The sequence below is a fragment of the Olea europaea genome, chromosome 9, assembly GCF_002742605.1.
Source record: "Olea europaea var. sylvestris chromosome 9, O_europaea_v1, whole genome shotgun sequence".
NCBI classification, from domain to species: Eukaryota; Viridiplantae; Streptophyta; class Magnoliopsida; order Lamiales; family Oleaceae; genus Olea; species Olea europaea.
In genome coordinates this window covers 4,558,682-4,574,366 of record NC_036245.1, presented here as the reverse complement: position 1 = coordinate 4,574,366, position 15,685 = coordinate 4,558,682, and the positions used below count along the sequence as shown (strand labels likewise).

General features: G+C 33.1%; 1 protein-coding gene across 1 annotated transcript; it reads right to left on the bottom strand.

Annotated features, from left to right (window-relative positions):
- Window positions 1-8,372: 8,372 nt before the first annotated feature.
- On the bottom strand, window positions 8,373-10,607 carry LOC111399845 (calcium-transporting ATPase 12, plasma membrane-type-like). Its single transcript, XM_023027337.1, has one exon. It carries the CDS (start codon window positions 10,605-10,607, stop codon window positions 8,373-8,375), a length of 2,235 nt encoding a protein of 744 aa, XP_022883105.1.
- Between the last annotated feature and the right edge of the window lie 5,078 nt (window positions 10,608-15,685).

Sequence of the window (15,685 nt, the reverse complement as noted above, 5' to 3'; positions counted from 1 at the left end):
GGATACATCAATTACGATGATTTTTGTCAATCCCATGGTACCACAAGCATACAAATTCTTATGGTGAATCTGATGCTTCTTTTTCAGATTCCTATTCCAGCATATCAGAGAAGCTGAAATAGTCGGAGGTAAAATACCCTGCAAACCCAGATCAACTATAGTAAGTGAATAGATCAGAAGGATGATTTTACCTCTCGATCTCAACAAGATCTTCTTGAACAAAGTTTCTACAAATTCGGCTGACACTTTATTGTTCAAGTTGGGTGGTCGAACACTCTTCTGGTCGTCCTTGTGGTGGTTTCTTGTGTAAAGGAGCTGGAAAAATAAGACCAAAGCAAGCACGATGTAGATGAACATGACAATATAATCCATGGTCCTGTTAAGTTCCTTCATGTGAGCCTGGAACAAGGGTTCTTCTTCAAATGGATTGCGGTTCTTCAAGAGCATCATCTTACCTAGAGATGTACTAGAACCAGTAGACACAACGATCATGCGGCCTCCTCCCTCGAGAACTTTTGAACCAGAAAAGAGAAATGGATTGTTAATACAATCAATACGGAAATCCAACCTATCATCAATCACCAATTCATTCCCAAACACAAGCAAGCCATCACCGGGAACGACATCTCCCTCCTTTAAGACAACTAAATCACCCTCCACCACCTCCGGGACAGCCAAATCTTGATACTCCCCATCTCTTATTACTGTCACCTTTAGTAGCTTGATTTTCTTCGCATTTTTTCTTGCAGTACAGTATTTCTGAATAGAAGGTAAAAAGACGAGAATGAGAATGTTAACCAGTATATCAACACCCTCAAGCCAGCCATAATCAGGGTTTTCCGAGACAATCCCTGCAATGAAGCAAATTACAGCAGAGACGAAGAGTGGAAGCAAGGTAGCACTTTTGAACTCCTCCAACACGAAGCTGGGGAAACTTGGGGGATCGACTTGTTTCAATCCAGCTTTTAGAGCTGTACCCGTCGGAAGCCCTGCTTCAATATCAGAATTGGAAGCAGCGGCAACCATGGGAGCACCACCGTATTTTCCCAAGGAGTTCACGTCCTTCTCTGGTATAATACGATGGATCTTGTCACGCTGGTGACATTGTTCTTGGCTGGATTGTGAGATGTTTTGAGTTGTGGAATTGGGGTTTCGTTGTGGAGAAGCCATAAGTGTTTGTGTATGATGAAACTGGGAGGTGCAATGGAATCAGTGAACCTAATGTGTATAAATAATCGAAAATTGGTGATAGAAGCCATACAACTTAGTGTGAATAAAAATGAGAAAAGAAGCCGGTGGCTTGACTCCCAGCGTGACTATTCGGTAAGCATGGCAGCAAAATCCAAATTGAATTTAGGAAAATATCCCCACTTTGCTGATGTGCCTTTTCATAAGTTGAATTCTAACTATGGCAAGATTGTCGACAGGGAATTCATATACTTCCGAAAAGGAGACATGGGCCCACTTCTTTTCTCTATCATATAATATTACAATAACGAATTGTGAATGCATAAAGTTTGCCCATGTTTGACCATATTTAATGTATTTTAATTTATTTTTTATACTCATTTTTAATCACACATTCACAAAATAAAATACTTAACAAATAAATACAAAACTTTTTCTAATTTTTAATATACATTCTCGAGAAAATACTATTCAAAACTATATTTTTTCCATTTTAAGTCCACCAAATAAGAGTTATATTAGAAATGAACTTATTTACTGGCTACTCATCTTTAAAAGTCTTATTAATTTATCCAAATTGAACCGTGCTACTTGGCTAGCGCCTAGCCAAGTGTCTTTACCCAAACTGGATAGCACGGACGCTGTCAAATCTGGCAGAGCAGAGGTCGTGAGTTCGAAACATGGGGCTCTTGGAAGGCAAGGATTTATTCTTGGAAGGCAAGGGAACATTTGGAAGGCAAGGATTTATTCTTGGAAGGCAAGTGGGAACTTGGAAGGCAAGGATTATTCTTGGAAGGCACGGTGCAACTTGGATTGGCTTGCTTGGCACTTTGTCAGACCAGGTGGGGAGCGCTCGGACCCTGGCCAGTTGGAGGCACATCCTGCGATTAACCGAACTGTGTGAAGAGGGGCCGGATCACAGACCCAAGGATTAGTCAAGAATTGGACACCTTGTAAAAAAAAAAAAAAAAAATGTCTTATTAATTTATCCAAATTGAACCGTGCTACTTGGCCAGCTCCTGGCCAAGTGTCTTTACCCAAAATTTGATAGAGCTTCAAATAGGCTAGCTTCTCGAATCACATTTTTTCTTTGTTTCACACAAATTTCTAAATATTAGTCCACTCTACGTAAGCTAAATTTACATCAATGGTCCCACTAATGAGAGTAATAATCTCGGTCAATTGTAATTAGCTAGTGGATTACGTATTAAGAAAATCATTCTATAATTCTAGAATGTTTGAACGAGAAATGAACACTCCTTTAGGCTCTTAAGTCACTCTAATTAAGTGGTGCAGAATAATATCACATGATTTTTGCAAATTGCACATCATTTTGGTATTGCCAGTGTCACTCCAAGGTTGTCGGTAGGTGGTCGAGTCTGGTTATGGTTTTGGACTTGCGACCATAGAGCCTGTTACTTTGGGTCAATGTTACGTTGTTTCTAGAATTCTTGTGGTCCGTCAAGACTTATTTAAACATTATACATCTATAAGTTGTTTTTGATTTTTATTTCAAATCTTAATATAGGAGCAAAATCAACAAAACTGGAAATATATTCAACAAAGCACGTGCATGGTACAAATACGACACACTAGGGGTACAATAAAACTCATAAAACTTAAATTGGCTACTCGCTTATTTCCTAAAAAAATGTTTTTACGGTTGAAAGATCCAAACGATTTTTATACCAATCTACTGAACTTTGGCCAATTATAAAGAGACGCGCTTATTCACAAACTAGCGATGAATATCAATCTCAGAAACAACAAAAATTGAATTTTTATCGTGCTACGTCTAGATCAACCAAAATGGATAATGATGTGATATGTGTACATTGTAATCGTATGACTTAGCAATTAATCTTAATTTAACGTTAATGACTGTGAAAAGTAATTAACTATGTCTTCTAACCTCCATTCTGCTCGAGAAAAGTTCTATTAGGGACGATGAAAAATCTGTCCTTAAAACAAAAATTTCAGAATCTATCCATTGAGACTATTGGCATGACACTAATGCCTTGCCAATCCTGTGTGACTTAAGCTTTGAAAGGTGTGAGTGGTTCCACAATCCTGGAATGTTAGGTCAAGCGTTGGTAATTCGTTTACATTGGTCCTAGTGTCACGAGCCATTGAAATCCCAAGACTAACTGACATGCGGCCACTGGGAAGATGTAAAAACCAACCTTAACTAGATATCCTTGAATGTCTAAAGGTACAGCAAGACATTTTTCTATAGAATCGATCTTTCCTAACCATGACTTGGAATGTCTTATTATGAGTTACTGGCAAGCCGCAATTCATTACCAAAGAATGATTTACAAAGTTACCCCCATCTATCAAGATCATGATCTCTCTGCCTTTCAACTTGCCTTGGAGTCGTATCGTTCGGGGATGTTCGATTCCGACAATGGCATGGAAAGAAAATTCAGGCATTAGCTCTCCTGTAGCTGATGGTTAGTGCTCGACGTCTCGTGAGTCCTCTTTGGTGTTTATTATGCCTTCACTCATGAATAGCTCTATGGTCGTTGACACCGATGTCTAGGAAGGAATTTTTTTATCACAACAATAGCAAAGTCCCTTTTCCTTACACCGATGTCCACTTCTTTTCACTATCATAATTACCCTTATATAATAAAATAAAATTTGAATAACTTATAAAAATTTCAACAAACTTATATATTAGAAACACAATTTATTCACAAGATGCTTCCTTTTATAATCAAGATAAACAAAGTTGGGAGTATTTATCAATTTGGAAACATAAAATTATAAAATAGAAATTTGAAAAGAAGTTAAAACCCGATCTCTAGCGAATAGAATGAGAAAGAAATGAATCTTTGAATAACGGAGCTTTGACCAATGCATCAAAAAATTAAATTTATTTGATCTATCTCTTGCCGACCATGATTGACCTCATCATTTGGGATTTTAACTACTAGAATGTAATGAAGCTTACTTTTACCGAAAAAATTCTATAAAAATCTAAAGCTCTGTTTGAGCCTCGTTAACTTGAAGAAATATATATGAAATACTGATTGACTGAGAATGTGTAGTTAAAATTTTTTTTTTTTATTTGCGTTAATATTATTTGAATGAAGAATGTGTGGTTAAAAATAAGTGCTATAGAAAAAAATAATGGAAAAGAATGCCAAGTAAAAGATGACAAACAGTGGCTAAATATATATTTTTTTAATTTTCAAGTAAAAAATTTAAATTCTTTTAAAATAATACTTGTTTTAGTGTCCAAATTTGTCAATAAATAATTATTTATCAATATATAACTAATGTCCCGTTTGGCCCCCATTAATCTCAATTTCATTACATTTTATTTTTCTCTCTCCTATTTCAACCACACAATTTTTCATAAAATAATAATACATATAAATCGAAAACTTTTCCTTCTTTCTCAACCACTCATTTTTTAAAAAAAAAATATTATTCCCCCATTTTCATTTCTCAGGACCACCAAATAGGGGCTAAATTTTTTTTTTTTTTGGGGGTAAAGTTGTTTGTACAGCCCTCTTAAAACCAAACTTACAGCCCCTCGGGGACCCCACATTCAGTGCAGTGTGCCTTGCTGTACACAGCCCTTTTTTTTTTTTTGCAACCGTGCTACAGTGCCCACCTCGGGGGCCGACTCGGGGACAAGGGGTTGAGTTGGCATCACCTCAGTCCTCGATTCAACTTCATTTTTATTTTTTTTCCAGATCCAATGACTGAGGTGTTGCCACATTGCATTTTCCTTTTTTTTTTGTTGGCTTTTCAAAACATGGACTCGATTTTCAAGATGATAAGTAACAACAGCTGACTCTTAATTGATTGGAGCGTACAATTGGATAGAGCTTCAAATAGGCTTCTTTTTCTTTTAATACTATTCAAATAGGCTTTTATCCTCGATAACTTGAGCATCGCTTACTCAAATTAACTTTTTCTCGAACCTAATATACATGATTAATTATCAGCTATTCAACGAGCCAAATATTGATATATTTATCTTCGTTATCTAAATATTTGATCCAAATAAAATTAAATTATCAGATATATTATTTTAGGCCCCCAATTTTTCAAAATAATAAAAATATAGCTTATAGAACATGAAATTCTAGTCTATAATTTTTTTTTATTCATTCATTTATTATTATTATTATTATGATCATCGTCATCATCTGGGTTTTACACTAACTCTAACTCTAATTAAGAGATGCAGAATAATTACACATGAATTATGCAAATTGCACGTCATTTTGGTATTGCTTTAAGGTTTTCGGTTGGTGGTGGAGTCTGATTTTGGCTCCGGACTTGCTACCAAAAAGACGAAAGCCAGTTATTTTGGGTCTATACTTATGCTCGGGTTCAATATTTAGCCCTTGTTTGGTCATGATTCAAATGAAATTTTAATTTAAGTCAAAGTCAAATAATTAATATTAACAACTTATTTATTTGGTCCCACAACTTTTCAACCACAAATTTTAAAAACTTTTATTAAAATCGACTAAGAATCTAGATTTTAATCCCCACCAAATAAGAGTTTTGGTTAATATTATTGTTTCTAGAATTTTTTTTTTCCACGAAGTCAATATAATATTCCTATTTCTTGACTTACTGATGCATCGTACATCTCTAAGGATTTATTTATTTATTTATTTTTAGTGTTAATATAGGACCAAAATCAACAAAACTGGAATCAATATTCAACAAAGCAAAATCAACAAAATTGGAATCAATATATTCAACAAAGGCATGCACGTGATGCAAATGACTCGTATAACAAAAGTCATGAAGATGACAAATGTGTCCAAATCAAGGACTCAAACGACTTCTTTTGACCAATCTGCCGAACTTTGATTATAGAGGCACGCATGAGATCGAAGGATTAGGGGTGAATTTCAATGTACATTGAAATCGTATGACTTAGCCATTTAGCTTAAATTTAATGTTAATCTCTAATAATCCTAAAGTAATTAACTACTTCTCTGACCTCTACTCGAGAAAAGTTGAAAAAATTGTCGTTGAAACTGAAAAATTTCGAATCCATCCATTGAGACTAAAACTAATGCCTCGCCATGCCATTATAATAGAAATTTGATGCAGAGCGTCCATTGAGTCTAAATAATGGTGTCGACATGTTTGGTTTTTATTATAAGTTGTTGAAATTATAATGTGATATAAATCAACAAGTGGTAGTAATTGTGAGTTATATCAAATGAGTGGTTAAAATTAAAATTTGATTTCGACCTTTAAATTATATAGAAATAAGCTAGATTCTTGTTGTACGTACTCAAGGACTAACTTGTGATTCGACAATAGGTTGGAGACCAAGAAGAAAAATTTGCTCTTATCTAGTTCTCCTCAAGTCCCATTGGCTTGTGGATGAACACGGCTAGCTAATTTTTTTAACTTAAAATTGTATTTTGTATTTCCTTTATAACGAGTCAACTCACTTCATTGTAGCTCAATGGAGTCCAGAAGAAAGTTAAAAAACAAATATATAATAAAATAACTTTAAAAACGTATAGAAAGACGAGACATACTCATAATTAATCATATACCACCTTAAAATAAATGAACAAAACTAAAACTTTAAATAATGTATAAGTATATAACAAAGCAATAAAATAGTAAACAATAAATAATAAATTCTTAAATTAGTAAGCTTGCAACAACATCGAATACTAAAAGTATAAACAAGCAAGAAGGTTATTATACTACTAATGAGATCTTTAAGAGAATCAACAACATACATACATCATTTATATAATTATTCGATCATATGCTCTTCATTACAATCTTACTTTTCTCTCCAAGAGTAATAGAACTGCTCTCAGAAGGGGAAAAAGAAAATAAACAACTTCATGGGAGGATTTGGGTTATAAAAAAATTACAAAAGACTAAAATTAAATTTTTTTTAATAAAAAATAGAGAAGATGACAAATGAATGCACATATATATATGATGAATAATGCTGCTTGTCTAGGATTCCATGGAACTTGGATATATAGCAGCACTTGTATATGATTAATAATACAGACAAACGCCTTGACTAACCCTCCATCCTATTTATTTAGGCCGACTTTTTTTATTTTCTTGCTCCAATTATATAGTCATTTTTTTTAAAAAATTTTTTTGTTGAGAATTTTTTGCCTAATCATAATCAATTCTTCTAACTTAATCTTGAAATTGTAAGAATATAAATAAGGTTAATCAGTACATTTCTCCTTTTTCTGCAGATTATATTCTTAATGGAATTTAATCTACTTTCTCAGTACATACAAAAACATTAAATTCAAAAAAAAATCCTCTTGTCCTTCCTTAACCTGTAAATTCTATTTTCCCGAGTCCTCTATTTAATTCAACAGATTAATAATAAAGAAAAAAAATAGATAATTTAAACTTTCTAAATGTTCCCTTACAAGACATGACTGTGCTTAAATTTTTTTTTTTTTTTTTTATAGCAGATTAAATATTATTTCAATAGATTTAGAATAATTAAATGAATGATATTCTCCTCCATAATTTGCTAAAATCCTATTAAAAATTAATAATAATGCTTTAATGTATAAAATATTTAAAAATCCACTACCATTTTCTTCTCCTTCATCTATTATAAAATATCCAATATAAAAAATATATACTTAGCAGCCAAAATTTCTAATTAAGAGATCAGTTCACCTAATTTATATATCGATTTCCTAAGCTAAATTCCCCCCAAATCCCCAGTTTCCATTCATTGTAATTTTCTTTGGTAAACCAAAATATAAAGCTTGTTTTTATAATAAAAAAATGATTTGTTAACAAAAAAATGACAACAAAACGAGAATTAATTAAAAGAAACTCAATTTGCTCGCAGAAATGGCGTCGGCTATCTTGATAATGGCTTTAGCATCCTCACAGATCTTCCGTTTACGGTGGCCAACTTTTCCAGTGAGCTTCCAGATCCGGCTCTAGGCACCACTATCCAAACTATCTCGTTGTTCGTTCGCTCCACGCGCCGCCTTGTGGAGAGAGTATTATTACAGTTGACCATTGACTCCCTTTTGTATGACCATTAAACAAAGAAGTGATAAACGAAGACAAACCTTATTCGAAATCAGATACAACTTTAAAATATATATGAAATACACTATCAGACAAACCTTAATAATTGAAAATTTTCTTATTTGTAAAACAGTTCATTATCAAGAAACTTACAATATTATAAAATACAACACTAAAATTACTGCAATACAAATTTGAATTTGATCATATAGTCTGTAAAGTGCTTCTGCGACGAACTTCAGAGTCGAATCGAGAACCCACAAAAGCAACACAAGCAGGAAACAGACTGTCCAATTCAGAAAACTCAAGTTCTCAGTGCAATTTATGATAATTCCATGGAAGACCATCGTAATTCCAACTGTTGCTAAAAAACTGTAGTTCCTAACAGCAACTTTAAGAACTTCTATATCTGAAAATTCCATGATCTGGAACATGTAGAAAACCTGGAACATGGTGAAAATATTCAGTGTCATAACTTCCTGAATATCCTCGTTCGAGCCCAGTATCGGTTTTGGAATAAACCCTAAACTCAGCAGAAGAAGAACCTGGCACAAGACCTTACGCGCAATGTTCGGGCACATGACCTTCGCCTTGAGCGATATAGTTCTTTTCTTGGGTAGCTCCATCAAAATCATTGAAAAACCAAGGATATGAATCACAGCATTCACCCAGATGAGATGAAATGGCTCTAAAATGAAGGCCATGAACAAAATGCAAATGCTTGTTGTGTGGAGAGCTTCAATGAATGAGCCCACATTAGAATAAACAAATCTTCCAACTGTCAGAAGTGGTAGCAAAGATCCTTCTCCTTTTACTGTGAAATCCGAAGATTCTTTGGCCAATCCGCAGCTATTATGTTCTTCAATAATTCCAACATCTGCTTCCTTCAAAGCTGGAGTGTCTAGGGTTGCCAAGCCCCCCAAATAAGCAACCACGTGCCCATTTTCTCTCAGGGCCTTCACAAGGAGGAAAGTGTGCTTTGGTTGGGATTTGTACATAATCCTTATGGAAATTATGTTATTCCTTGGGATATCACCTCGGTCGAATTCCTCTCCATTAACCACCAAATCTCTGGAAGTATGCAGTATTCCGATCTTGTCAGCTATGGCTCTTACGAAATTCTCATCATCCCTTGACACCAATACGATGGAAACTCCTTTATCCTGAAGATCTTTTGCAGCTTCTCGAGGGCATTGAGGCACAAGTAATTCACTGGATACATCAATTACGATGATTTTTGTCAATCCCATGGTACCACAAGCATACAAATTCTTATGGTGAATCTGATGCTTCTTTTTCAGATTCCTATTCCAGCATATCAGAGAAGCTGAAATAGTCGGAGGTAAAATACCCTGCAAACCCAGATCAACTATAGTAAGTGAATAGATCAGAAGGATGATTTTACCTCTCGATCTCAACAAGATCTTCTTGAACAAAGTTTCTACAAATTCGGCTGACACTTTATTGTTCAAGTTGGGTGGTCGAACACTCTTCTGGTCGTCCTTGTGGTGGTTTCTTGTGTAAAGGAGCTGGAAAAATAAGACCAAAGCAAGCACGATGTAGATGAACATGACAATATAATCCATGGTCCTGTTAAGTTCCTTCATGTGAGCCTGGAACAAGGGTTCTTCTTCAAATGGATTGCGGTTCTTCAAGAGCATCATCTTACCTAGAGATGTACTAGAACCAGTAGACACAACGATCATGCGGCCTCGTCCCTCGACAACTTTTGAACCAGAAAAGAGAAATGGATTGTTAATACCATCAATAAGGAAATCCAACTTATCATCAATCACTAATTCATTCCCAGACACAAGCAAGCCGTCGCCGGGAACGACATCTCCCACCTTTAAGACAACTGAATCACCCTCCACCACCTCCGGGACAGCCAAATCTTGATACTCCCCATCTCTTATTACTGTCACCTTTAGTGACTTGATTTTCTTCGCATCTTTTCTTGCAGTACAGTATTTCTGAATAGAAGGTAGAAAGACAAGAATGAGAATGTTAACCAGTATGTCAACACCCTCAGTCCAGCCATAATCAGGGTTTTTCGAGACAATCCCTGCAATGAAGCAAATTACAGCAGAGACGAAGAGCGGAAGCAAGGTAGCACTTTTGAACTCCTCCAACACGAAGCTGGGGAAACTTGGGGGATCGACTTGTTTCAATCCAGCTTTTAGAGCTGTACCCGTCTGAAGCCCTGCTTCAATATCAAAATTGGAAGCATCGGCAACCATGGGAGCACCACCGTATTTTCCCAAGGAGTTCACATCCTTCTCTGGTATAATACGATGGATCTTGTCACGCTGGTGACATTGTTCTTGGCTGGATTGTGAGATGTTTTGAGTTGTGGAATTGGGGTTTCGTTGTGGAGAAGCCATAAGTGTTTATGTATGATGGAATTGGGAGGTGCACTGAAATCAGTGAACATAAGCGAGTATAAATAAGAGGGTCATGCTACATAGCCACATTTGTTGACACAATACACTCACATGTGGAGGTTGACATTATTTTATTGGCGCGGGACCCACACCTCGACTGTGAGAGGTGTGTCAACCTTTGTGTCAACAAATGTGGTCATTTGGCTTTACTCTAAATAAGAATAGCCAAGCCATTAAAAAATGAATTAAGCTAAAGTGATCGAGAATGGGTGATAGAAGCCATGCAGCCCCTCACGCGCACGAAACGGCGTAAAAGAAAATTCAAAAGAAAACAAAAAGAAAGAAAGAAAAAATGGAAAAAGAAAAAGAAATAAAAGGTGGGCTTGACTCATTGTGAGTATTTCGGTCAGAGTCCAACCTCCATTCGCTGTAGCAGAATAAAAAATGGGATTGTCTAGTGGATAACGTATCAAGAAAATCATTCTATAATTCTTGAATGTTTGATCAAGATGTTTGAACACTCATCTAGGCTCTTAAGTTACTCTAATTAAGTGGTGCAGAATAATATCACACGATTTTTGGTATTGCCAGTGTCACTCCAAGGTTGTCGGTAGGTGGTCGAGTATGGTTTTGGTTTTGGACTTGCAACCACAGAGCCTGTTACTTTGGGTCTATGTTTATGTTGTTTCTAGAATTCTTGTGGTCCATCAAGACTTATTTAAACGTCATACATCTGTAAGTTGTTTTTTATTTTTATTTCAAATCTTAATATAGAACTGGAAATATATTCAACAAAGTACGTGCATGACGCAAATATGACACACTGAAGGTACAATGAAAGTCATAAAACTTTAATTGGCTATGCGTTTATTTACTAAAAAATTGATTTTAAATATTTTAAAGTTGAAAGATCCAAAAGATTTTTATACCAATCTACCAACCTTTGGCCAATTATAAAGAGACACGCCCCCATTTGGCCGCCATTAAATTATATTCCATTATATTCTATTTTTCTCTCTCATATTTTTAACCACACAATCTTTTATAAAATAATATTATACGTAAATCGAAAATTTTTACTTCTTTTTCAACCACTCATTTTTAAAAAAAATATTATTCCAACCATTTTCATCAATTACCCTTATATCATAAAATAAAATTTGAATAACTCGTAAAAAATTCAACAAACTTATATATTAGAAACACAACTTATTCACAAGATGTGCCCTTTTATAATCAAGATAAACAAAGTTGGAGTATTTATCAATCTTGAAAACATAAAAATATAAAATAGAAATTTGAAAAGAAGTCAAAACTCTAGTGAATAGAATGAGAAAGAAATGAATCTTTGAATAACAGAGCTTTGACCAATGCATCAAAAAATTAAATTTATTTGATCTCTCTCTCTTGCCGACCATGATTGAATTAATCATTTGGGATTTTAACTACTAGAATGTGCAGAAGCTTATTTTTACCTAAAAAATTCTATAAAAATCTAAGGGTTTGTTTTAATTGCAAAGATGAAATTTGGATGGAAAGAAAATAAATTTCAGGGAATTGAATTACCTAGAAATTATTTTTTTGGGAATTGTAAATTATTGTGTTTGATTGGTATAATTTTTCACGTGAAAAATGTTGAAGTAAAAGTATTTTTTGGCGTTTGTTTGGCTTTGTTTTACATGAAAATTGTCAGTTTAAGGGATATCCACTTCTACCATTGTTCCTAGAATTTGTTTCCATTGTCAACCAAAAAAAAGGGGAAAAAAAAAGATCAAAAAATCACCTATATTTTGGTGTTCGTTTGACATTGTTTTACATGAAAATTGTCAATTTCAGGGATATCCTCTTTTACAAATGTTCCTAGAATTTGTTCTCATTGCCAACAATTTAAAAAAAAAAACAAAAAGCAAAAAAAAAAAAGGTGAAAAACAAAAAACCACTTATCCCTAGGAAAATAAAAGGTGAAAAATCACGCTTTAAGGTGTTGTACCTAAAAATTCATAAAAAATCAATTCCCTAGAAAATTTTTTCAATCAAACATGCCAAAAGTGGAAGTTTGAATTCGAATTTCAAATTCCATAGAAAATCTCGTGCAATCAAACGGGGCCTAAAGCTCTTTTTGAGCTCCATCAATTTGAAGAAATTTATATGAAATACTGATTGTGAAGAATGTGTGGTTAAAAAAAAAAATTATTTACGTGTAATATTATTTGAACGAAGAATGCTTGGTTAAAAATGATTGTTATAGAAAAAATAATGAGAAAGAATGTCAAGTAAAGGATGATAAACTGTGGCTAAATATATATTTTTTTAATTTTTAAATAAAAAATTTAAATTCTTTTAAAATTATACTTGTTTTAGTGTCTAAATTTGACAATAAATAATTATTTATCAATATATAACTACATTTCTTTTTCTAGGCTTTTCTAGACTTGGACCTCGATTTTCGAGATGACAAGTGATAACAGCTGACTCTTAATTGATTGGAGCGTACAATTGGATAGGGCTTCAAATAGGCTTCTCGAAGCACCTTTTTTCCGCTTTTTCTTTTAATAATATTCAAATAGGCTTTTAACCTCATTCAAATTAACTTTTTCTCGAACCTAATATACATGATTAATTATTAGATATTTAACGAGCCCAATATTGATGAACTTATCTTCGTTATCTAAATATTTGACCCAAATAAAATTAAATTATCAAATATATTATTTTAGACCCCCCAACTTTTCAAAATAATAAAAATATAGCTTATAGAACATGAAATTCTATTCTATAATTTTTTTTTTTAATTCATTCATTCATTCATTCTTATTTCTTGACTTACTGATGCATCGTACATCTCTAAGGATTTATTTATTTATTTATTTTTAGTGTTAATATAGGACCAAAATCAACAAAACTGGAATCAATATTCAACAAAGCAAAATCAACAAAATTGGAATCAATATATTCAACAAAGGCATGCACGTGATGCAAATGACTCGTATAACAAAAGTCATGAAGATGACAAATGTGTCCAAATCAAGGACTCAAACGACTTCTTTTGACCAATCTGCCGAACTTTGATTATAGAGGCACGCATGAGATCGAAGGATTAGGGGTGAATTTCAATGTAAATTGAAATCGTATGACTTAGCCATTTAGCTTAAATTTAATGTTAATCTCTAATAATCCTAAAGTAATTAACTACTTCTCTGACCTCTACTCGAGAAAAGTCGAAAAAATTGTCGTTGAAACTGAAAAATTTCGAATCCATCCATTGAGACTAAAACTAATGCCTCGCCATGCCATTATAATAGAAATTTGATGCAGAGCGTCCATTGAGTCTAAATAATGGTGTCGACATGTTTGGTTTTTATTATAAGTTGTTGAAATTATAATGTGATATAAATCAACAAGTGGTAGTAATTGTGAGTTATATCAAATGAGTGGTTAAAATTAAAATTTGATTTCAACCTTTAAATTATATAGAAATAAGCTAGATTCTTGTTGTACGTACTCAAGGACTAACTTGTGATTCGACAATAGGTTGGAGACCAAGAAGAAAAATTTGCTCTTATCTAGTTCTCCTCAAGTCCCATTGGCTTGTGGATGAACACGGCTAGCTAATTTTTTTAACTTAAAATTGTATTTTGTATTTCCTTTATAACGAGTCAACTCACTTCGTTGTAGCTCAATGGAGTCCAGAAGAAAGTTAAAAAAAATATATATAATAAAATAACTTTAAAAACGTATAAAAAGACGAGACATGCTCATAATTAATCATATACCACCTTAAAATAAATGAACAAAACTAAAACTTTAAATAATGTATAAGTATATAACAAAGCAATAAAATAGTAAACAATAAATAATAAATTCTTAAATTAGTAAGCTTGCAACAACATCGAATACTAAAAGTATAAACAAGCAAGAAGGTTATTATACTACTAATGAGATCTTTAAGAGAATCAACAACATACATACATCATATATATAATTATTCGATCATATGCTCTTCATTACAATCTTACTTTTCTCTCCAAGAGTAATAGAACTGCTCTCAGAAGGAGAAAAAGAAAATAAACAACTTCATGGGAGGATTTGGGTTATAAAAAAATTACAAAAGACTAAAATTAAATTTTTTTTAATAAAAAATAGAGAAGATGACAAATGAATGCACATATATATATGATGAATAATGCTGCTTGTCTAGGATTCCATGGAACTTGGATATATAGCAGCACTTGTATATGATTAATAATACAGACAAACGCCTTGACTAACCCTCCATCCTATTTATTTAGTCCGACTTTTTATATTTTCTTGCTCCAATTATATAGTCATTTTTTTTTAAATTTTTTTATTGAGAATTTTTTGCCTAATCATAATCAATTTTTCTAACTTAATCTTGAAATTGTAAGAATATAAATAAGGGCAAGCTAAGAGAGTTTTATTTTATATTTCATTGTTTATTCATATGAAAATTGAAATTTTTGCACAAGCAGAATGTATCGATTATCAGTACCCTAAGTAGTAATAAAAATCAAATTTAATAATACACTGGAGATTAATCAATACATTTCTCCTTTTTCTGCAGATTATATTCTTAATGGAATTTAATCTACCTTCTCAGTACATACAAAAACATTAAATTCAAAAGAATTCTTCTTGTCCTTCCTTCACCTGTAAATTCTATTTTCCCGAGTCCTCTATTTAATTCAACAGATTAATAATAAAGAAAAAAAATAGATAATTTTAACTTTCTAAATGTTCCCTTACAAGACATGGTTGTGCTTAAAAATTTTTTTTATAGCAGATTAAATATTATTTCAATAGATTTAGAATAATTAAATGAATGATATTCTCCTCCATAATTTGCTAAAATCCTATTAAAAATTAATAATAATGCTTTAATGTATAAAATATTTAAAAATCCACTACCATTTTCTTCTCCTTCATCTATTATAAAATATCCAATATAAAACATATATACTTAGCAGCCAAAATTTGTAATTAAGAGATCAGTTCACCTAATTTATATATCGATTTCCTAAGCTAAATTCCCCCCAAATCCCCAGTTTCCATTCATTGTA